The sequence below is a fragment of the Pelmatolapia mariae genome, linkage group LG16_19 (assembly GCF_036321145.2).
Source record: "Pelmatolapia mariae isolate MD_Pm_ZW linkage group LG16_19, Pm_UMD_F_2, whole genome shotgun sequence".
NCBI classification, from domain to species: Eukaryota; Metazoa; Chordata; class Actinopteri; order Cichliformes; family Cichlidae; genus Pelmatolapia; species Pelmatolapia mariae.
Genome location: NC_086241.1, coordinates 22441574 through 22466228, shown reverse-complemented (window position 1 = coordinate 22466228; position 24655 = coordinate 22441574). Strand labels below are relative to the sequence as shown.

Genomic DNA, 24655 nt, shown 5'->3' with positions numbered 1-24655 from the left:
GGCGGCCTTTCTGTGTGGAGTTGGATGTTCTTGTTGTCTGTGTGGGTTCTCTGGGTTTTTCTGCAGGTATTCTAACGTCCTCCCACAGTGCAAAGACATGCATGGGTTTAGGTTAATTGGTGACTCTGAATTGATAATAGGTGTTAATGCGAGTGTTGGAGGGTTAACAGTCTTTGTGTTAACCCTCCAACAGATTAGTGGCCTGTCCTGGGTGTACTCTCCCTCTTGCCCTATGACAGCTTGGATTGCCTCCAGCCCATCTATGACCCCGAGCTGGATAAGTGGAAGAGAATGGATGGATGTTTTTTCCTTTATTTTTTTGTGAAAGCTTTTTAACGTGACAACCCCTTACCATAAAAGATGCCTACCCCTTTATGCTGGACTGTGAGCTATCAACTTGCTAATTACTGCCACATTTTATGTTCATGTTCTCTCCCCACCCCAGAAAGAGTAACATGGGTATCAAACTACTTCCTCAGGATTTGCTTGTCCAGTGTGTTGGACTGCCAGTGTAGCAGTTAACACATGGAAGACTGGCAGGAGACAAAATCCCAGTCTAAGAAGCTAGAGTACTCCCAGCCCCAAGCCTGGATAAATGGGATTGTGTAAAATCTAATCTACAATCAAATGTGGCTCAATCTGCTGCGGTGACCCGTTGGGAAATAAGAGAGGGGCCAAAGTACCTTCAGTACATTTATTTGACAAAAACTGCAAAACTACACCCACTTCCTTCAACCTGCCCATGCTTGTAGTCTTAATTTGTAACTTAGTATAGCAATACGCTAACAACGGAACCTGTAACTGTTTGCAACACTTGATTCAACAGGTCATTTTAATTACAATCCTTTATTCAATTTTAAGATGTGGCACTTTGACAGTTTTCGCACACAAGGATGCAAGAATACACTTTGCATTAGGAAAATAAAAAAAAGTTGGATCTGTGCTTTTGTTAATGTAAGAATTCTAATAAATATTTGTACATATTAACAGTACATGAGAAATGGTGTGTATTATAAAAGCAAACTTCAGCAAGTAAAAATCAAGTAAACAGAGCTCAGATGTGTAAACACAGCAGCACCACGATAAACCCGTCACACACATGGATCTGAAAAAGAAAGCAGTTTTCCTTCACGTGCTGCCGTGAAATCGAACACAACATTCCTATTTAAACCATTTCCCCCATCCATCATTTACTCACACATGATTAGCATTTAGCTTTTGTTGTCTCTTTAAAAAAACAAAAAACAAAACTTCAAATCAACCCAGCAATAATCTCTTTTAATCTGCTTGTAAGTTTTTCCCAGCATTCCTCTCATTAGTTTCCTGAAGCACCTCTTCCTCTTCACTTCTTCATGTTCTTCCCATCTTTTCCAAACTTCCACCAGACCACCGTGAGGACGACAGCTGTCAGGAGGATCAGGCCGCTGGTTACGAGGTAAGCAATAGGCAGGAAATAGTTCTGACCTCCAAACCAGGTCACCGTTGTCAGCACCACTTCCTTTCTGCCTCGAAAATACTGCACGGGAAAGTCTGAAAGAGCAGGAGGTCAAGGCCAAAAATATCTGATCAAAGAGAAGCGTGTTTAAATTGAATAACAAAAGATGGAGGGAATGTGCATTTGGGAGTTAAGATGCCTCTAACAGCAGTGAAAGGATACTGTAGGATATATCGATGCTGTAATTGCCTGCTGGAAGCCCCTTCGTGAAAGGGTTGTCGTTTCGGAATAAGATTCCATAAAGTTTCTTGAAGTTGGGGAAAGCTGCCTCCCTCATCCATACAATGAAATCGTCATTGATAAAACCGTTGTTCATGGGATTCGAAGGATCGAGCTCGTACACGGGCTTCTGCCAGTATGGAGGTGGCGCCGTTCCTGTGGGGAAAACATTTAAAACGTGACACAAAATGATTTCTGAGGAAAGAAAAAAAAAAAATTCCTTCTTTACCTTCAAACACTTCGGCTAGAGTCAAGTTGTCAGTCTTTGGGTTGCGGAACTTGATGTATTTGTCCGTGTACCACGTGAGGCCTTCCCGCATCAAAGGAACCTCATCTTTGCCGTTGGGATGATGATACCACAGGGTGAAGGAGTCTGGGAAAACACATGCAAGTTAAGAGCGACAGGAAGGGGAGAGCAGCTATCTGCTAACTGATGCCGTGTGTTTTGAGTTGTGTTTACCGTTGAAGATGCTGTTGGCCACAGCGCCACAGGGAGCAATCGGGCGTCCGCTGGGATCTTTCAAAAATGGCTCACAATATGAACTTGGGTCCTAGGGAAGATGTGGTATTTAATCAAGTCGAGTATTCAAGTAAAATTCAAGCTTCTTCGGCTTTAAACACTACAACGCATGTCTGGTAGCTGAAGATTCATGCATGTGGGGTCCCAAAATACACGAAACACACTAAAATAAGGTCTGTTGTCATAGATTAAACCGAAGATTACCGAAGGTTAATTTTAACTCCGCCAACAACATGAAAGCGCTGCTTACACTAATCACCCAGCATTATCATGGGTGTGGCTCATCTGTACTTCTGTTTTTTTATCTTCACAAACCAAGTACAACAGATGACACGACTTAGCTTTAGTGACCATACAAGTCAAAGTTTCTGCATGATTAGTGTGGTCCTGTTTCTATAACGGCTCTTCGGAGCTGAACATCTCAGAGAAGCCGTGTTGTGGGAGGAGATGAGCATCTCCTAATGCTGCCCAGCCTCTTCTTTAACCTCTGGAATTAGACGGATCCATCCCTTTATTCAGAACTGTCACTCCATGCATAAGGTGACCCAGCAGCTTTATGCATCACACTGGGGAGAAACTTCACGTAACTTAAAACAGCAGGTACTGCCCAGTGCACGCTGTCAGATTTATATACAGGCAGTACTCTTCACACCCAAAATAACTTCTTTCAACTACACCCATCAAGATGCAGCTGATTTTAAAAATAAAAGGAGAAATGATGTGCTTTTCCCCCCACATGAACAAGTATGGAATTAATACTCTAAGAGTTCAAGAAGAAAACCACAGCTGACTAAAAAGAACACACAGGCTCGTCTCACATTTGCCAAAAATGGTCTTGAAGATTCCCAGAACTTTTGGGAAAATACTCTGTGGACTGACGAGACAAAAGTTGAACTTTTTGGAAGGTTTGAGTCCCGTTACATCTGGTGTAAAAGTAACACGTTTCATAAAAGATCACACCAACAGTCAAGCAAAGCAGCTGCTGGTCTGCAGCTGCTTTGCTGCTTCAGGACAATGGTGAAATGCTGTAGTTGATGAAAACATGAATTCTGCTCTCTACCAGAAAATCCCGAAGGAGAATGTTCTGCGATCACTAAAGCTCCAGTGTACTTGGTTATGCAGCAGGACAATGATCCGAAACTTATCAGAAAGTCACCTCTGAATGACTCCAGATAAATTCAAATGAATGTTTTGGAGTGGCCTAATCAAAGTCCACACTTAAGGCATGACCTTAAATGGGTCATTCATGCTAGAAAACCATAGAGTGAGGCTGAATCAAAACAATTCTGCATAAAACAAGTGGTTCAAAATTCATCCAGTGATGTGAAACATTCAACGCCAGATACAAAAACTTGACTACAGTTCCTGCTGCCAACGGTGGCGTCACCATTTATTAGGTTTAGGAGGCAATTACTTTTTCACAGATGATATTTGATCTGAAACATGCATGCGTGACAAATATGGAGAAAAATAAGATATGAGGAAGAGGGCAAATACTTATTTCTTGGCATTGTCAGCATTTCTGATGACATGACGATGATACCTTTAAATTTTTCTTCCTTCCAACCGTCTGCCCATCATCTCTGGAGTCCATGTATCTGCGAAGGTTCTGATGAAAGTTACGGAGTCCGTAATAGAAAAAGACATCTCCCTGGGACACACACACATACGCATTCACATCGTCAAGTGGATGAGTGTAGAACCACAAATCCTAAGATGAATTTAAGCTTTAAGCTTCAAAGCACGGACAACAAACGCAAGCACTGACAGTGGGGCCTGTTAGATACAGAGTGTGAGAGTAATAATCTTCACACGAGACCCACTTCCAAGCTGTTTCAGAGCTTTGTGCCATACTTAGCGTGTGCTACTGAGGCCTCTGGAGTAAGATTATAAGTGGCCCTCAAGTTAGGATTATGTTGTCACTCTGCCGAGAGGTTCTTACCTTAAATGGTTTGTCAATCCTAAAATTCACTGTGCAGATGCAGGTCTTGTTTGCGTTGCTCACATTTTTACGCATTTCAAAACACTCATTGCAGGTTTCGGCCTCTGTGTAGTCCAGCTGAAAAGACAACGAGAGAGAGAGAGAGAGGGAGAGGGGAAAAGTGCAGATAGTGAACTTGATCTTAAACTTTTTCAAACATAACCTTCGACCTTTCCTCATGTTGTCACACCCTGTTTTTATTACACACAGAGGCACTGGGGCCTCTCTGACATGAACAAAGACAAACACATAGCGCTCTTACGCCATCAAATTTCTAGAACTGAAAGTGAGTGTTTAGAAGCAAATGTGGTTTTCACTCACCTTCATTTCCTGGGTGTTCTGCACAGTGAGAAGCAGCCATACTCCCAACAGCAGACAAATCAAAGCCATAAAGTAGAAAAACGGCAGCACGGTGTTAGCAGTTAGCATTGGAGACCAGGCAGGTAACCGCTGCTGTTTGAAAGCAGAGTTGTCGGGTCTCCGAGCCAAGGGCCCGGACTTGCCTTTCACCTTCCCCATGAGAGGGAGAGCTTTGGCTTCAGAAGAAGAACTTGATTGACAGCTGGAGACTCAAAAATTGCGTGTAAACCAGCCCTCCTCTTGTCTTCCTGTTTTTTATTTCAGCGATATCTCTCTGCACACATACTCACACACCCCTCTGCTTGCCAAGGGACTTTCCCAGCAGGCTTTGCATCATGGGGGCGACCGTTGTGTCCTGTTACTTATTAACCACAATTCTTTACTCAACTACCTCTTTCTGTTACTTCCAATTTACCACAAGATTGTGTACTTCCGTCCTACAACACACAGACTCATACAGAACAGCATTTTATATCGTCACTGGCTGCGGGAGATATCGGGGTGGTTCTGGGCACCTTTGTATCTGTAGGATGCTGAATGGGGCTCCCCGGTGGTTTAAGTAAACTCATGACCTCACATTGTCAGTCGGGGGGACTTTCCAAGGTCAGAGTAAACAAAAAAAAGGATGTGGCTTTAATTTGAAGTCTGTTTATTCATTCATCACACTCCCTGACATTGTGTTGGTCACAAAAGTGAACAAACAATGCCGTACATTTCACACAGGGTCTGGAAATATTAAAAGCTCGGGACAGGATCAGCACAAGGAATAGTGAAGACAAAGTCTCTTTAAATGTCAAGCAGTCAGTTAAAATAGTCCAATTTTGACTTTGTCTTCCTTACAGCGAGCCAAGACGCCACTCTCCAACAGCTTCATAAGATCCTGTTTGATCTGAAAAAAAGAGGCAAATATGAAGTGAAATTAAAAGGGAACGAAAAACTAAAAGATCCTCTCCAAAAAGATTACTCTGCAATGCAAATAGGGTTCAATATTGAATAACTTTTAGCTCTTTTTTTACTCATTAAAGGGAACCCTGACTACAAAGGCATGCATGCTTTACTACACAAACAGTAACATAAGATTTTCAGGGTTTTCTGTCTAATATTGTAGGTTCTCCTTGAGGCGACAGTTGCTGGATTTGGTGCCATGTAAATGAAATCAAAATGAACTGAATTTCAATGTAAAGTCTTTTCTTACAATAATAATTGTAGCATATGAATATCTATATGTCAACTTGTACCACCTCCCCTCTTAAACAGGTGCATCAATATGAATGAAACTTTGCATAAACATCACTTATAACCAGAGCATCTGTGACTTCTATTAGTTAACTAAAAGTATCAAATGGATCAGGTGAGAAGAGCAGACAACACAGCTATGGCTCTTCTGGAAGTTCCCCCACAGCCATTTTCTTGCTCCTTAACCCACGCTCTGTGCCACCTCCACAGTGTCACCAGCTTACAGCATACACCCAGTGCATTGTACACACAAAATAATGGAAGGTCAAAATATTAATTCAGGATAAATATTTAGGATATTTAAAATAATGGAAATATTTGATACGATTCACATTTTAACGCTGTTTTTGCAGGAGACGGGAATTCTAGGATAACAAAACTAAAGTCAAATTAGTCAGGCTTCAGAATCTACGACTAAACAAATATGTCCAGTTTTTAAAGGTTTAACTGCTGGAAAAAAGTCATAATGGTTTAAAACATCCCACGTACATAAAGTATATGTTCAATTAAAAGATCTCCACTAATTTCTTCCTCATTTCTTGTAGACAACAAGCCAAATCTAAAATAAAAAAAAGTGCATCACAAATATTTAAACTAATTTTCTTCATAATGTACTTTAAAAGTTAACTTTTACACAGGAGTGAAATATTTAAAGGTTTTTCCTGTTTTAATGTTGATGATTATTGCTTACAGATCATAAAAATCAGGAATCCAGTTATTCAAATTATTACAACATTTGATTTCAAATTTGAGTAATGTGCTGATACATAAAAATGTAACTTTGACATCAATATTTTTTCAATCTTAGCATTTCTTTTCTTTTCTTTTTTTTTTTTTTACTTAAAAAAGACTCTTCAGGTGATCTCTTTTCTTTTTCTTTGTTAATTAACTAAAGGATTAAGTTTCTAATCTTAAGCGCAGCTTTAAGGTGAGTACAGAGAAACGATGATCAGGGAAAATTTGCATGTTAATTATTATAAACAAAAGAAAAAGAAGCTCCAAGTCAAAGTGGAGTAACAGCAATAAAAACACATTTTTCTAGCCCAGCAGGGGGCAGTAGCTCACCTCAGGAATGTCCACCATCCTTCTGAGCTTCTGGTCCCTCCAGTTCCAGTCCAGAACCAGGTATCTCAATGCCTGCAAGCTCAAACCCTCTGGGGAACAAAATCAGAGTAAGAAGACTTCAAAAGCTTTGAAGTTAAACGAAAGAGGCCGATCACAAACACACACCTCTCTCAATGAGAGCACTGATCCTCCCTGGTGTCCCCACTCCTATGTGGGAGATGCCTTTCTGCAGCAGCTTCACCTGCTCTTCTATCTATGCAAAAAAATGACACAGACAATAGTTCTATGAAATCATTCACGGTTCACAATCTGCACACACCGCCTGTGATTAACAGTCATCTCCACTACCTTGATATGTTTCGCAAAAAGCTTCACTGCTTTGGCTTCACCCTTGAAACTAGTCAGCTGCCTGTGAATGACACAAACGAACATCATTCCCATCACTTTAATTTGAAAGTGGTAACTGGAGAAACACGACAAACATCAGTGGTCTGTCACTTACTTGATGAGCTCGATGGTTCGGAGAGCAGAGCTGCAGACGACAAGCAGAACCACAGAACTTTTTTCCGTGTGCTGCTTTTGAATCTTTGCCCACTTGGGAGCAACTAAGAGGAAAAAAAGAAGAGCAATTAAAGTGATGGGTGTTTATAAGTGGAATCTAATGGAAGACTTGGTCAAAGTTTGCAACGGCACTCACTCTGTTTTAGATAAGAAGAGAGGGTGTGCGTCAAGTCATTACTAGACAGGAAAAAGGAGTCTGTAGGATGGGAGAGGACACACTGTGATCTCTGTGAGTCAACATTTCAGCAGATATCGACTGAATGTGCAAGCTTAGGGTGATTTGGCTTGACTCACCCTGCACTTTGAGCTCCTCCTGCTCGATTACAGACCGCTTGTCTTTAAAGTACTGCGTAACCAGATCCTGCAGGTCAGCTGGACAGCCTGGTTTTGGCTCAGAGGTGGCCAAGACATCTGTTATCGTTTTCTTTTTCTAAAACAAAAACAAAACAAACAAACACACAAGTAAGAACCCCAGAAGCAGCCAAATGATAGCCCCACTTTAGCCAGTGCACACTGTTGTAGTTGATATTTGCAACACCAGGTGTCGCCACTCCCACCTTTCTCTTTTTGGGGGGTTTAGCAGACTTTTCATCCTGAGTCTCCTTCCTTGGAGGGATCATCTGCTCGTTCTGTGACAACAGTGCATGCAGAACACACAGTTCAGGCAATTTATGTTAATGAACATTTGAAATTCTAAATACAAATTCAATTAAAACCTAATAATCCTCAGAGGTAAAGAGCACATTTTATAATAAAATTTAAATGTGTCAAATTATATTATATTACATTAAAATTACATCAAAATGTCCAAATGCTAGGACAAAATCAAAGGATTTCCATTTCCGTCATCAGTTAATATGATAATTGCTTTTAACACTCTGGTTTATTCACCGTCTCAAAGAATGAGGGTGTATGTATAAGTATGTGGTGGACATTTATTTTGAAGGTATTCTATTCATCTATCCTGACTTCTTTCTTCTTCCTTGCAATGACCGTTGAAATTACCATTTGTGCCTGTGAACTGGTTGAGTACAAAATGACAAGGAGAGGCTCAGTTTGCCCTATTAATATGATACATTTTCTTACACACTTTATACTGTAAAAACATCTAACAGGCAGCCTTTGTAGAGAAAGGACATAAAAACCTGCTCATTATTTTTCTTCTTCTTGGCTTTAGCAGGCTTCTCTGTTACAATCTTCCTCTTCTCTGGTTTTGTCTTTGTTTTTTCTGCTGGCTTTTTCTTTTGTTCCGTCTCCTCCTCCTCCACCTCAGATGCATCTGGGAAACAGAGGGAGAATTTCCTCATTAAACTGGCAAAAGAGCAAATGCGTCCACACCTCAAACTATATTTAGTTCAGGTGAGGAACAGGACAGACACTGTCAGCAGAGTAAAATGAGCACATTTAATGCGAAGGATTTGCAAATTGCTCTTTACAAGTTTTGGTTTTATGGGTTAATTTGTAACTGTGCGCACTATGAAAAGAAGAAAATTGCTAAGAAGGGCCAACACCACGCTTGTTTAGTTTGATCCTTGGGCCAGTGATCTGCAAAGTGTGTTCAAGTCTTTGGGTTATTCATCAGGTGTGGCTGTGAGTGCAGGTTTCAGTCAGAACTACACAACTAAATGCTACCTGAGGTAACAACAATGCAGCAGATCTCAAACAGCGCATCTGGTTATATTTAGCCTCCCTGTTGCTACCACTTCTCTGTGCATTCCTCACATCTCATGCTACGGGGTCACGCTTAGATCTTTTGGCATTTCTGGTTTCTTGGTGAAAAGCCTTTAAAACAGCTGTCGGAGTGAAATCAGCAGTAAATCAGAGCATTTTCCTGCAGTGTCTATCCTAAATGTGCTGTTTTATCACACTGGTGCCATTGCACTTCTTCCTGTGGCTCTGTAATATCGAAGACTTTTTTGAGCCAAAGCTTTTACATGGCAGTGTTTCATTACTGAAAACTTCACATTGCTTGGACTGTGTGGATAATAAATAAGCACATCTTATCTCTGCCAAATCCTGATCATTACCATCAAAACTCCTTTTACCATTAACGTGAAAACGAGAACTCTGGTGTGTATGCAAGCTGACCTCAAAGTGATTTTTCATTGAACAGTTTGTGGAACTATGGTCAGCATTTTCCAGCACTAACCAGTATATGTACTTGTATCATGTCATCTTCTACTGGATTCAGGGTGCTTCACATGTTCACAAAGGAAATAACAGAGCTTGCTGTCCGATGTATATTTTCTTTACTTGATATATACATTTATGTTTACTGTTCATTCTCTTCATTGCTGCTGGGAGGCTTTTATAATGAGGCATTTACAGAAAACACATTGAATTTGTTGCCAAGGTTACAGATTTTTAAGCATTACAACTTTTACCAATTCGGAGCTATAATGCTCTTTGAAGCTGAAATGAAAGAAGGGGCGTGTGGATATGCTCATATAATATGGCTGAGACACTTGAGCATGTCTCTGATCTGCCACAGCGGGTTTCTGCTCCGGGCCACGAGAACTGACAAAAGGCACACCGCACGCGAACAGTTGACCAAATTTTCTGCCTTGTTCTCTGATTTCCCATTTTACAATCAATTTTGCAGTGGTTACCATTAACTCCTTCCTCACTACTGTGCGTGTGTTTGTTTTAAATACAACTAAATATCTTCAAGGATCATTTAAAAAGGAAACTCTACACGGCATCATTGATCCATCTTGCTCTCCCTTTCTCTCAAGGGTCTCTCTCAATCATTCAAACACCACACCCATTTACATGTTATCCCTCACAAGACCTTCATTCATCCTTGTTTTGTGCATTCATCTGTCCAGCAATGCACTCCTCCGTCTGAAAGACCACTCCCACTATTAATGGACCAAGCCAATCATTCCCCACTCCTACTCTTCTTGGCTCTCATCCTGTTCTCACACTTGCTCTGGATGGTTGTAAGGACAATGCCGGAGGATGAGGGGAAAGACAATTAAAGGCAAGGTTAATTACAGAGGCAAGGAAGCCTTTATGACAAGATGCTGGATGTAAATGGACCATAATTACAGCAAAATCCAGGCCTATATATAAAAAGGGGACACTCTACCTGTCCCATAACAAGTAAGTGCTTTACTTCCTTTTGGTACAGCTAACAGCAATCTGAATCTGGCACTGGGTTAGTTGTGTTTACTAAGGAATAAAACAGGATTTAAACTTACTGCTACTCATTATTTGTTTATATGATCACTGGGAAAAGAAAAAAAATTATATATATATATATATATATATATATATATATATATATATATATATATATATATATATATATATATATATATATATATATATATGCACACAAAACTTTTACAGTAAAAACCTTAAACTAGTGATGAAGGTACTTTCAGGAACACGTGGTCGCTGCATTAAATGTTTGCGCGTGCTGATTTGACACCGATTTTGGGGCTAGGAGGGGGACTGGAAGTACACTAGCTTGTGGTCACCTGAGACTGGGTTTGTATCTCTTCCTGGTTTCATGTCTAAGGTGAATGTAATAACTACTGAGCACTAATGCGCGGCAGCTAAACTGAGCTACAAAACACACCATTGAAACCAGCTGCAGCTTAAGTAGGTCCCCCTTGTGCCACCGAAATACCCCCGATCCACCGAGGCATGGATACCATAAGACCTCTGATAATGTCCTCAAGTATCAGCTGCCAGGACTTTAGCAGAAGATCCTTGTAAGTACTAGGATAGAGCCTCAAGATGGTGTGATCGAACTGAGATCTGAGGGATGTGGAAGTTGAGTCAACTTCTTGAATTCTTTGTTATGTCACAACAAACAGGATATACTGTCACCATGAAGACTAGTTCATGGCCTACAATTTTCATGTGGGTGATGTATGTCAGAGTAACATGAATTCTATGACCCAAGGTCTTCAGCAAAACATCACATAGATCGTTATATTGTTCAGTTCTGACACTTGCATGTCCACTTAAAGCAACTGAGGTGGTTGGTGACAGCCAACAAGAGTACTCTGTGCATTCTGTGGGTGAAAACTATGATGCTCTGTGTGACCTTTATATCACAGCCAGCCTTCTCTTCCTACACATATTTTGAAACCTTGAGCCTCTGTCGTCAGTTCAGCAGTCATCTTTTCTTGTATTAATTTTGGTAGCACTTGTGGAGATGCCCTGACCATGTTTTCAAGAATTTTGTCGCTGGTCAAAGTCATTCAGAAAATTATGCGTGCATATTTGTTTCTGCTTCAACAACTGATGATGAACATTTTCAAACTTGTCAAGTATTTTAATGTGCAAAGTCATTTTGTTCATCTTGTGAAAACAAATCTTCAATAGCTATTATTTTCGAATATTTGCACCGTCCACAAACAGGATTTATGTGCTTAAATTGACTTAAAAAAATGTAGCTACTTATTATCGATGCTAGAAGTTAACCAAACCCATAAATGTGCAAAATAGTTCTGACATATTCATGAAAAAAAAAAAAAAAAAAAAAAAAACGACACAAAAAACTAAAAAGAAAAAACAATTTCCTAATCCAACAAACATTAGTATTTACAAAACGCCATCCATGCAGTAATTTCTGTTCTGGCTCATCCTGTACTTTTAACATTTTCTCTCTCTCTCTCGTATTTATCCCTTTAACATTTTTTTCCCCCTTCACTTGATGACTTAACATTTCTACATTTCAATTCATTCTTAATGAAATGCAAGACGAAGCAAGACAGCTAACACAAGGACATGTTGAGGTTGTTATCAGAAAGTTGAAAATTAGCTAGCTTCCAAAATGACTGGGTGTGTATCAAAATTTAGTGAGGGTGATCTCTGACTATACAGTTTATTAGGGATACCCTTGGAAAAACCTGGAACCTGTTCCAATAGTTGAAAAACAAGGTCTTTATTGATACACATTGAGGTGTCAAAACTTGTCATTAACGGTGCAGATGAGGTCGTCAAATGTTAGGAAAGAGTTAGGAGTAATACTGAATTCATAGATTGTTTCCAAATGAAACAACTTAGAAAAAGATGTCGGACATAAAAATTTAGTGGTCTACATAAATTAATTTCATGGTCACATGAAATTCTTAAACTCAGGAGTTCAAGAAAAGATTCCAGAAAGGAATATATACCTCAAGTGAATTCAGTGAATGAAGGGAGTCTGTGAGGCCACTTCCATCTACACCAGATCAGTACAGAAAATGACTATTGAATATAAAACTTCCTATAAAATGAGTGAGGAGAAAAAAAACCCCCCTCAGTCTCAATCATCATCTGAAAGAGGTAATTATCTTGAGGAACCCCCAACTCTCAATTGCCTTCTTGCCACAGTCAAACAATATGGTGGAGTAACGATTAAAACGCATGCTTTCAGATGAATGGAGCACAGTAAGGTTACAGCTCAGATAACCAGAGATCAGTGAAAGCTAATGCCTGTGGAGCAGAATCACATGCAGGGGAAATGGGGCTGCCTGGTAATCTTTAACGCCCGATCAATATGGATGACTGGTCTTAAAGGGTGGTCAATGGTGCTGGCTGGATGTAATGAGGATCAATTGACTAGCTCCAGGAAACAGTTGATTGTTTCAATTCCAGACAAATGGCACCCAGAAATACTGTTTAAGGCTAACATGCTCACTCGAGTAAAGCACCCCGCCAACAGAACTGCATAAAATCCAGTTGGCCATGAACCCAGAAATGCTCAGTTTAAAATGCTCAGTTTTTATATGTTTGAATAAAAACAGCACTTTGGATTAGGAAGAGGGATCAGACAAAGTATTTACTCTTTTCACCATACTCCAAACCCAATATTTCCATTACACAGTAGAACTTCCATCCCCACTACCAAAGATACTTTGGGGCAATTTTCTTGTAATGTTCATGTTTCTATAAAAACAATAAGACACTTTCCATGAAATCAATTCGGGACATGTTGAAGTGATCAATAAGTCATTTCAAGGCTGCTTGTTTGGTGTTGGGAGTTGTGTGGTTCGGTGGGTGAGTGGGCACAGCAGTTATTGGTTTTGAAAGCCAACAACTTCCTCTTTAAAGCCACAATTTAAATATATGTTACCATTAAATCAATGGGGACTTTAGACAGAAGGCTAAAAATGAAGTGGACTGGTCAAAGACAGCAAATACCGAACAGGGACTGGTGTTCTGTCTCAAACACTTCTGGCCTGTTTAATCAGTGCATTATCCCAACACTCGAACGTTTGGGCACACGTTGACATTTTGTTTGCAAGTAAAAGTAAAAGATTGGATTGTAGAACTAACTAAAACATGTGGACATATGTCTCGAAGGGGTTTGTTAGTACATTTAACCTTTTGTCAGTGGCAGGAATTAAATATCGCCAGGAGGAGCAGTAATGGGTGCACAGTGAGGTTGACAAAGATAAATTCTCCAGAATTTTTACAGTCATTTAGGTCTACAAAGCAAGACATGCTTCACAACCACCCACACACACACACACACACACACACACACACACACACACACACACACACACACTCCTATTAGCTCACGAAATCTGGATCAGTAAATGAAAGAACAGCTACACACACAATCTGGTATTTATTGCCTTCAGAGGGAACAGATGTTCACCAGCGTTCAAGGCAGCTCGACTTGACCTTTACATAAAACCAGCCTTAATGTTAAGAGAACTCGGTCACCAGTATGTGGGATGTGTGTGTTTGTGTGTGTAGGAACGATCACTGTCATGTCTTATCAAAAAAAAAACAGAAAAAAATCAAGTGTCTAATTCATTAAAGAGTCTTTACTCTGACCTCTACTGTCTCTTGTCCTAGAAGAGTGGTCAGTCATGAAAAATGTTTAATTACCTCATGTCAGCGAGGCTTCATTTTCAGCGCTGGCAATTGACTGATTGATCTGTGTAGTTTAATGTTCAAAGTTATACTGAAAGACCAACGTGCACGTGTTTGAGTGAAGCCAGTCCTGGCTGGCAGAGAGTGATTGTAGCTCCAGAGGACATTGCTAATCAGAGATAGGAAGGGTATGTAAATAAGGCAAAGCTTTTAAGCTTTTACGAGAACCAAATGAGAAAACCTCTTTTGAACCAGGACCACATACTGCAACCTATACTGGTACTGTACTTAGTTAAAAATCATTTATTGCTTCTAGATACCTCAGTGGCAGGTATCACATGGGTGATCTTTACATTTATTTGATATTAATAATCACCATATATATAAATAAAATACTGATTCGGTGTATGAGGAATCTAGCATCTGATCTCAGAATGAGGGTAGGGGGCTGTCTGTCTGTCTGAACAATCCTGCACTACCACAGAGTCTCGTTGAACAAAAATGACTCCAGAAGGACACGGCTTACGTCACAACAAAATAATGTACACTGTATTTTATGAAACCACTGGCTACTAAATGGCTGTTGTTTTGCTCTCCGCAATTATGGTTACCATTTGATTTATTGAGCGTTTACTGTTATGTAAGAAAGACCACCCACAAGAGCTAAACCATAAAACAACACAACTCAAAACAACGATTTGGAAAGAAGACTAACACCATTAACATTATTTAGGATAGTAAGTGTAAAATGTGAACTTACAGCACAGTACTGCATTACCTCATGGCCCTAGAAATGTCTACTACACTCTCTTATTTTAGTTGACCAGCATTACAATAATTAAACTGACTTAAATACAGTCAGATAGGTATGTGATATCAAATGGCATATAAAATGTATATAAAAGTGAAGAACTATGATAAGGCTTATGTCCAAAAGGATTTTAAATTAACAGTAATTCAAATCAGTCACAAAACAAAACATTAAACGCCCTTTATGCTTGAAACATTTAGCATATGTAGCCTAACCACACTCATAATCATAAAGACCAACAGTTGCATTACTTGTGACGAAACTGATTTACAGACTCTTCAGCACTCCGCACCCCTCTATCTAGCTGGCTTGCAAACTGTATAATTTCTCAGTTATACCACTCTTGAAGTACTGTGCTCTAGCCAAAACACACATCAACCATACCGAATATGAATTATAGAGTGCTGTGCCAGCTTGACCCTGAAAACTGAAGGCCAAAGAGGACTCCAGCACTCAGACTGATCCAGCCTCCCATGACAGGTGGATATAAAATGGATGTGAGCTGCCTGGTGAGAGTGAGCAGCTGAAGCAAGGGCGTCAAAATTAAATTACCCGGGGGCCATGGACCAGGTTGTATTGCCAAAAACTGTAGTCATGTAGGCTTCCATTATAAAAGAGCTGTCTGTAAAACTAGCTGCTCAATATGACTGTGCAGGGTAAAAATGGATGTTTTTAACTGTGACCACTAAAGCAACTTATAAATTAAGAATCATCAGCCAGAGAAAAAGTTAGAGAACAGACAATTTGTTGCTTCTCATGCAGCACTCATCCTCTGTCTGGGTAACAAACCCCTCTCCATATACAGAAATGGTGCAGTAATGAATCTTAACACCGAAAACCATATTTTTAATCCAACAAACAAATACCTGTGACTTTTACTGAAAAATGATCAGGGTACAGGCATGGGACAGACATGACAAATTGCCTCCAGATAAATGGAAAGAAGATGAATGTCCAGAATCTCAAGAGATGTGCTAAAAAAAACTAAACTGTGTGTCTGAAATAAAGTTAAAGCAGTCCACTCAAAGCTTCATTAAAAGTGGCATATATGTGACAAACCTCACCCTTACGGAATTTTTAACACATGAATGGAACATGCCTTCGCTCATTTTCCTTGTCGCCTCGACAAGGTAATGTCTAGAACAGTCCAGGGCTGTACCGCATGTGTGAATGCAGCTGTAGTTTGGAGGCCAATTACACAGCTGGTTGGATAATACCAAGGAACAGGTGAACGGTCGTTGTTTTTGGTCTGTGGACAAATTAGCTGCAAAGATACTGCCTGTATCTGCCTGTGACCACTTGTGGCTAGGACAAGGTGTTGTGAATAAGATTAATTTTAGGAAATGGTACTGGTCTATTGTGAGGGCAGCCAGTGCCCTCTTGGGTAGAAAGGAGCGGGCAGGAGGGGTGCAGGCATGTTGCCCCCGGTGGTGTTCGGATAAACAAACAGAGGCACAGCCACATGTGAGGCTGCCAACTTGCCTGCCAGCGGACTGTCCTCAACAGGGCAGACCTGGCAACCATTATTAAGGCTGACTTTGGCTCTGAGCCACAACTGAAGTACCGAGGTATTTTCACATGCCTGGCATTGTGTGCGAGTGTGCTTAGACATCAGTAAGCATGTGCTGGTCTAGACACTGTGTGGGCACTAAAGAAAGCACAGCCTGGCTCGTGTCCGTGTGTGTGTGTCCGTGTGTGTGTGTGTGTGTGTGTGTGTGTGTGTGTGTGTGTGAGAAAGCGAGAGAGTGAGAGCAAGAGACAGCAAGTGAGGCGTTCCGGCCCCATCGCTATTAATCAATTGAGTGCCAAGGGCAAGGAAACAGCAGCACGTGTCATGACTCGACTTGCACACATTAAAAGCACCGTCGGACGGAACGACAAAAGGAACAAGAAATATGTTAATGCTCATGTCCAAGGAACACAGACCCCAGGCCATCACAGAAAATATGTGCCAAAGCTCACTAACTCACATCAGACCCTCTGCATTTATCTGAACCTATTCAAGATGAGTTATAAACTTTCCCTTTAGTGCACAAAACTCAATTCCTTCCATCATTCAAATCTTGGCCTCAGGACAAATAATATCAAATTATAATAGGATATGATAACTTTGTAGTCATGTATATTGCAGCACTCAGCTTTCCAATTTCTATCTACACTCCCAAAGAGCTGTGCTGAGTTTTTATTGTCCTTTTCTGTAGCTAAATGTCAAGGGAAGTACAAAAGAAATGCATCGACAGCCCAGACAGCTTCATCTGTCTTCCTAATTGATACAGAGAAGGCATCAAGAGGAGGGGGGAGAGTTTGAGATTGTCACTCACTCTCTTTCCAGACCAAGGGCAAGAGAAAAATACTTCAATGTGGACACCTTCCTTTAAGTGAGCCAGCACTCTCACAGTGATTTAGTATCTGAAAGATGTTATTGGCTAAAGTCTGAACTAGTTAAAGGTTGTCTTTTTTTCTGTTTGGTTTGTTTCTTCTTGCACAATGTTTGTCTCTTATGTACCAGTGTTCACCTTGTTTAGAGCCTCAAAGTTGCTCTCAGGCCTTGATGAAAACAAGCAGATGCTGCCTGTCTGTGTGCTTGTGTAAGAGCAAGAGCTACTGAGAAAAATAAAGACTCTTACTGCTTTTCTGTTCAGTATCAGACTTTCTAACATGCACCAACGAAAGGTATGAGAAGGTATAGCTGTTTTCAAACAGACATACTGAAACTAGGGCTGCCACAAACGATTATTTTGATAGTCGACTAGTCACCGATTATTTTTGCGATTAGTCGACTAATCAGATCATGCATCCACTGGACGTACAACGTACAGCTTATTGCACCAGCACGCATCTGCTCTTATATAACTATCATTAGCTTACAGCTTTAAGTGTTTAAGGCATGTGCTAACTAAAAATAAAGACAAGATGATAGTTTATTAAATTTTAATGAAATTTGCAGATTGTTTCGGTGAAGTTTAATAAACTCAGCCGTCTGCTCCGTGCTATCTAAAATATAACAGGACACCGGAGTATATTCTCGAGCAAAATAATTTCCCCTAGGGATCAAGTATTCTGATTCTGATTTCACACTTCTGATAATCAGTTGTCTGCTTGACGTTTATTCAGCTGTGTACAAACTATAACTTTAATCTCAGCCAAACCGATTTACTCAGGAACAAATAAAATACTGAAAAAAGCCAAACAATAACATTTTAAGTTAGCTAAGTGACTTATATATCATGTTTAACCTGAGTAGCGAAAGACAGCGGTGGGTTTGAAAACGATTTGCCGGGACTCCGGTGTTCTCACGGGCGCTAGTGAGCCTTGCCCCCGGCTAGCTATCGAGCTAGTGGGTAACAGGCGTCTCCGAAAACGTCGGAGCGCTTTTGAAAATATGTGGTGTCTTGATAAACTGAGCAGATATTTGAGATTTACACAGCTACATTCTCGCCTGAAAATATGTTAAACGTTTATTTTGTGACCCAGAAAGAATAATAAGAGTAATATTAAAACTAACTAGCGGCCGCCATTGTTGGAAACTTAGCTATGAATTCTGGGACACAGCTTCTTCTTCTTCTTCTTCGGGGTTTAACGGCAGCTGGCATCCTTGTACATGCAGTGCTGCCATCTTCTGTTTCAGTCCGTTATTACACTCTTAAATCCTGCTACTTATTCCTGCGTGTTTTGGAATCTTACAAAGCTTCAAACGACGTGTCGACTATTAATTCAGTCGTCGACGATTTTGATAGTCGACGTAATCGTGACTAGTCGACTAATCGTGGCAGCCCTAACTGAAACCCTCCCCCCCCAAAAAAAAAATCTGTGGGCACTTTAAATTTTTAAATACTTTTTCTCAAAACACAAGGCCCTTCAGTTACTAATCTAAAAAAGAAAGGACCAAATACTATAGAATAAGGACTGTTCTTGCCCACAGGGAAAACTTGGGCCTGAAAAGCAGAGCTGAAGAGTAGCGAGATGACATCATCTTTCACTAATATGAACCTGATTGCTTTCTGTGTCTCGGGTGAGAACATACAGAAAGTTGGCCGGCAAACAATGTTTAACTTATGTGATTAGCTTTAATAACACACACACACACACACACACACACACACACACACACACACACACACACACACACACACACACACACACACACACACACACAGTATCTAGATATATGGTCAGTAATCACTGTCCTACTTATGGAAACATTTAGTCCATTTTATCAGCCAAACTAACAGCAGTTGCTGTAAATGTGCTAAGAGTAAGACTATGAGATGACATAAGCTGCACGCAAAGTAATGCCAGGCGCGGGCCTATCTATTTCAGTAACACTAACTGTTATGACAAGAGACCCCTTTGACTTTGGATTAGCTCATCAAAGCTTATATGATCTGCATCACTTACAAAAGCCACACAATAACCATTTGCACTGTAAAAACAACTCATGACCTTGTTTAACTTCTTTCATGCCAAGCATATATTTTTCTTTTTCACCAATGTTCAGCTGTCACCTCCAATCATTTCCTATTTCTCAGCTTTTCCAGCTCCACGACAGACTTCACATACCCCATTGGTAAAAGCAGCAGCATTTCTTCCCATCTTCGAGGTTTTATAAAGAAATACCTAAACGGCTGTCTTTTAACCTAACCAGGCTCTGATAATCAGAATTGAAAAGGACAATATGCCAGAGAAGAGAGAGAGGTGGAAGGGAAGACACACAAGAGAAGGCCTGTCCTGTGATGACTTGCTGTTTCTGCTCAGCATTTTGGAGGGGGAACTACAGGTAGGATGATTTACTTCATATTGGATTTGCATTTATTTTGTAGTTCACTCTAACTCTTGTGAACTCATGAGAAGAAACTGAAATTAAAGCCACTGTTCTTCTGCTGTGTTTGTTGAACCAGGCAAGGGATGAGGTAATTGCTGTTTTGAAATCAGAGAAGACAGATTCAGGTCTACTGAGGACCCACTATGGTTTCAGCAGACAGAAGATGGTGCTTCATGCCCTGCGGAGAGACTCCCTCTGGGCCCAGCAGGACCACTTGCAGGATGTGTATGAAAGACCTAATGCTGAGGTACTAACTGCCAACAGAAAGAAAGTAGACACCATCTGGAGGAGATAATCAAATTTAATGAGATGGATGCATTACTGTCTGACAAAAGAGTGTCTATTACTGCTGCATCATTGCACACATTTGTTAAATTGCAGTACAGGTGTTGCATGTTGTGAATCCATCCTTCTGCCATGGTTACAAATCTGTAAGTGAGCACTTTTTCAATTAATTTCTACCACAGCAAAGTGGACTGGGTGGCAGCAAAAATCTTGGAAGAAGCTCATCAAAAATGCCTACTGTTATAATGTGGGCAGAATAATTCTTGTTGCTTTTACATAATAACAGCTTTACTCATCAGATTTACATACTATGTTGCATTTTGTAAGCACGGATGTTTGTATTGTGGATTCGGTCTTGGTTTCAGAACGGCAACAGGAGAGAACTTTCTCCCTGTGGTTAACTCTCAGCAAGTCAAGGTAAACTAAAGTTTTACTCTTCATACCCATTTTGTTTTCCCTTCCCCCTCTCTTAGCTCAAACACTTGGTGGAAGCCCACGAGCATTCCTCAAAACAGATGATGAAGCAGCTTCAGGAGGTTACCCTCTCTCATTCTGAGGCTCTGCACAGGCTGGAGGAACAAGAGAAAAGCCACAGGGCTTTGATCCACAAGAGCAACAGCCTTACCACTCTGCTGAAGCAGGACAGAGAGAGGTTTGTGCAGCAAACCCAACACATGTAAATGCATGCCCAAGCAAAGACAACACTGATATTTTATATTTATACTCCATGCTGGCCTATATTGAGGCTAGGCTTATAAAAATATCCACCAATTCCTTTCAGGAAGGGAATGTTACAGCAAGCTAGGAAAGGCTAAGGGATTAAAGTATTTCAGTACACTGGAATAAGACCTGATGGGACAGACCTGAGCTCTGATGTACACTTGTGAAGGCTTAAATTCTTTTAGTCTATGTTGGTCTGTAAAGCTCTTCATGGCAAAGTGAGTGGCTGCTCCATCTCAGCATTTATATATACACACATGTGACCTTAAGACAGTACTTAGGAGTTACTCCACTCAGACACAGTCCATTACGTTCTGGACTTGGTTAGACTTTGTGGCCAACCTGGCTCAGCTCACTCCCCCTTGTAAACACATAAACATGCACTCACTTGCAATTACATGTAGAGGCTAAATTGGCACTCTCATGCCCCATTCAACAGCACAACACAGTATAGGCTAAAGGTTTCTTCTAAACTAAGGAAATGTGCTGAGGGTTTGTTGGTGGGTAGAAATGTTCCCTTACCAAATAGAGACCGTATTTAGATGTGGCCTACGGGTGAAGCTAGGTCTAACATGAAGGTGGTGACTGGTTCTCCTATGCAATTTAAAGGTCGTTTTGTCGAAGTTCCCGGTTGTCTTGGTTCATGTACCTCCAGCGTCCACTCTGTAATCTAGCTATGTAGAGACTGGACCCGCACTGGGCTTGCAGCCTTGGAAGGAGACTAGTTGTCTGCTTCTGCATGCCAAACTGAAAAAAGGCTTTTACTGATCCACCACAGGCATATATGCAATTAAAGACCAAAAATAGTCATACCAGTAGAGTGATTAAGTTCACTAGAATTTTCTCTCTTCAAACACAATGTGGAAAGCTAAAATATATTCACTTAAAGAGTCTGTGGTTCATCTTGGCCTAATGATGATTAATACATGAGTACATGGCATGTCTGTGGTGTGTCTGTAGCCCCGTGTGACGCATTTATTCCTGAGTGTTCATAACATACAGGTTCTTTCATCTCTTTGCCCGCTCTCCTTTCTAAATATCTAAAACATCATTCTTTATTAAATAATCTAAAGCATAATCCGACTGAACACACACCTACGCTGTCTTAAAAGAATGATCTTAAAAGAAGGAGACCATAAAAAGGAGCAATATCTAGCTGCCTCTCCAGTGAGTCCCTCGTGCCCTGGTCAAGTCTCCAAATTCCACTGTCATGGGGAGCAGCTAGTGCTTGTAGTCCTTGTTCTGATCTGCAGCCTCTGTGAGACGGTGGAGCTTGAGCTCATTCATCTGCAGGATCAGACTCGGGAGAAGTAGGCGAATGATGGTGGAGGGCCACGACAACAGTGAGATGGGTCAGCAAGCCAGTTGGCAGGGAATGACGTGATGGAAATTATGAGTCTGAGTCACCAAATGTTCTTGGCCAGGAATTAAAATACCTGTATACACTGTCCAACTAAAGTCTGTGTGGGAAACACTGGTTATTGACTGGTTCACTTCCTACCCTTGCTTTTAGGCTCTATTTGTCAGTTAAAAGAATACTTAACCGTTTTGATAATCGGTTAAGTGTTTCAGTCTGCTTTTAGGCAAAATGCTAAAATCTACCTTGTAAAATTTTCTGATTTTGTAGCATTTTACAGCATTAAAATTTGCTCTACTCTTAAATCACAGTGGTGAATCACATCGGATAGAGCCAGATATTTGATTTAACGCAGACTTTATGCTGGTTCTTGACGCAACCCTGCCATTTATCCAGGCACTAGGAGAACACCAGTTTCAGACTCCCTGAGGATGGGTTTTCTGTCTCTGGCTGGTCTCAAATTAGGGATGTTTAACGTGTTGGGTATCTGTCCAACTGCTGAATTAAAAAATTTTTTTGTTTTAAATGCACCACTAATATTATTTTCAAAATAAATGTATTCCAAAGGTATAGTTTGTCTAAAGTGCACAGGTTTCTATTGCCCTTCTTTGCATTCCTGACTACACTTCAGCTTCTTTGAGCTTGGCTTAAATAGGTTTGAGCCGAGTTAAATCTTGCATTTATCCCCTGGGTAAACAACATAAGGCACATGGTGATACGCTTGTCCCTTTCATCTCTTTCCCAGTCCTGTCTTTTTTTTTTTCTTTGCTTCTTGCTTTGCAGATGCCTAAATATTTAAACGAGAATTTCCACTCTTACTTCAAATCCTCTTCAACTATCTTTCAATCTCACTCTGTTTCTTCTCAAAGTATATGCTCCAGGCCAAGAAAGCCACACAGCCTGGCTAAAAATCGGCACCCCTCACTTTTTTCCCCCCCCCTCGTTTCCCTGGAAAAGTAGCTCCACCAGGTGCCATATGCTCAACAGATGACTTGTTTTAGCCATAATTTAATACAGAAAATTCAACACACATCGTATCACCACTTTGCGCAACAGTATGTGTCAAAGGATGATTACATCTTCACGTCACTATGCCATTGCAGCAATCTGGCTGTTCCAACCTCAGCTATCAGAACATGCTCTAAGACTGCATATTTTCTATGGTTTATTACTGGGCTGACAGCATCTCAGCATTAACCGCACACACATGTTCAACATACAAGGGACATCAATGCTCTCATCTGTCCATTTCAGTTCAGAATCACAACCTCTTCATAGACTTTACCCAAAACCCACAAAGCACTCTTAGAGCTATCATGTTTTCACTTTACAACTGATGTGGCTTTCTCATCAATACATCATCAGTGAGCACTACAGATGCAGGAAAGGAATGCACATGATCTAAAAAGGATTATTTAAAACAGCCCCATGAGGCTGTACACTTTAGTCCTTTGGGTTAAATTCTCAAGTTAGCTAAAATACTTTCATCCTAACATGTTCGTTTCATATGCTCAAAGGGACAATGCTTACATATAACTGTTCAGTGTTTATCGCCTTAGTTTAGGGTGTTAGCTTATATTGTTTGCCAATTAGCACTACAGCCCCCCCCATATTTCTTTTCCTGTGTTGAAATGCCAAAGGAGGAGGAGACTAACCAGACGGGAGAGCTGGACAGCCTAACTCTGTAAAGTCAAATTAGCATATCAACAAGAATTAACGTCAACCTGAGTATCTGGTACAGTTTTGGTTTTCTTCCTTCATTCTTTGTTTTTCTAATCATTTAGTCCATTTTAGCATCATAATAACATCCGTTACCAAGTGAAAACTGTGGCCTCGGGTTTAAAGACGCTGATGTGTTTTGCAGCTGCAGCACGCTCAGCTGCAAACTGTTTAAGTGAGTACTGGGAGTCCTCCTGGGATGGTGGCTCTTTATCACCTGCCCGATGCCTTCCTTCCTCGCAGCTTCTATGCCTTCAAATCTGGCTACAAAATTTACAAAAAGTAATAGAGGCAAGATCAAGCCTAGGCCAAAGTTCAACACACACAATAAACAGGTCCAAATTATTGCCAAGAAAGTAAACACGTCTTTCAGTTCAAGGGTTCAGGCAATGTATAGCAAGGAGAGGCAAACCCTGGTTTTCTCTGTGGAAAGCCCTGCAGAAACCCTTGGGGAATCTGCATTGTTAGTCTACATACCACATGTAGACTTATTTAGTAAACTCAAGGCTCCTCAGTGCAACAAAAACCGCAGGAGGGTAAAACATTAGTCTGCTGCACTATAGCCTAGATGAAACCAGCATTCAGCCTAAAACTGAGGCTCAACTATCAGTCTCAACCCATTTTTCAGGACTCTGGCAGAGAAAATAAAAGGCAGGCGGGAAGGGTGATATCCATG

At 40.6% G+C, this 24655-nt stretch overlaps 2 protein-coding genes across 2 annotated transcripts in view; both read right to left on the bottom strand.

Annotated features, from left to right (window-relative positions):
* Window positions 1-830: 830 nt before the first annotated feature.
* On the bottom strand, window positions 831-5066 carry tmem30c (transmembrane protein 30C). Its single transcript, XM_063499698.1, has 7 exons — window positions 4537-5066; window positions 4177-4293; window positions 3778-3885; window positions 2175-2265; window positions 1944-2087; window positions 1658-1870; window positions 831-1530 (listed from the first exon to the last, which is right to left on the bottom strand). Exons 1-7 carry the CDS (start codon window positions 4732-4734, stop codon window positions 1343-1345), a joined length of 1059 nt encoding a protein of 352 aa, XP_063355768.1. The 5' UTR covers window positions 4735-5066; the 3' UTR covers window positions 831-1342.
* A 152-nt stretch (window positions 5067-5218) lies between these two features.
* Window positions 5219-24655, bottom strand: part of cmss1 (cms1 ribosomal small subunit homolog) — a 30310-nt gene continuing 10873 nt past the window's right edge. The window contains exons 2-10 of the mRNA XM_063499699.1: window positions 8583-8716; window positions 7995-8066; window positions 7732-7867; window positions 7574-7633; window positions 7379-7481; window positions 7225-7285; window positions 7042-7129; window positions 6877-6965; window positions 5219-5464 (exon numbers count right to left, since the gene is read on the bottom strand). Coding sequence (XP_063355769.1) covers window positions 5381-5464; window positions 6877-6965; window positions 7042-7129; window positions 7225-7285; window positions 7379-7481; window positions 7574-7633; window positions 7732-7867; window positions 7995-8066; window positions 8583-8716 — 827 coding nt within the window. The 3' untranslated portion in view covers window positions 5219-5380. The remainder of the gene's footprint in view (window positions 5465-6876; window positions 6966-7041; window positions 7130-7224; window positions 7286-7378; window positions 7482-7573; window positions 7634-7731; window positions 7868-7994; window positions 8067-8582; window positions 8717-24655) is intronic.

Bases quoted from the DNA above. Each gene is read 5' to 3' on its own strand.
- tmem30c (XM_063499698.1), bottom strand. From the start codon at position 4,734: ATGGGGAAGGTGAAAGGCAAGTCCGGGCCCTTGGCTCGGAGACCCGAC. The intron at 4,294-4,536 runs GTGAGTGAAAAC...TTGTCTTTTCAG, and splicing joins AGAACACCCAGGAAATGAAG to CTGGACTACACAGAGGCCGA. The intron at 3,886-4,176 runs GTAAGAACCTCT...TGTGTGTCCCAG, and splicing joins GGATTGACAAACCATTTAAG to GGAGATGTCTTTTTCTATTA.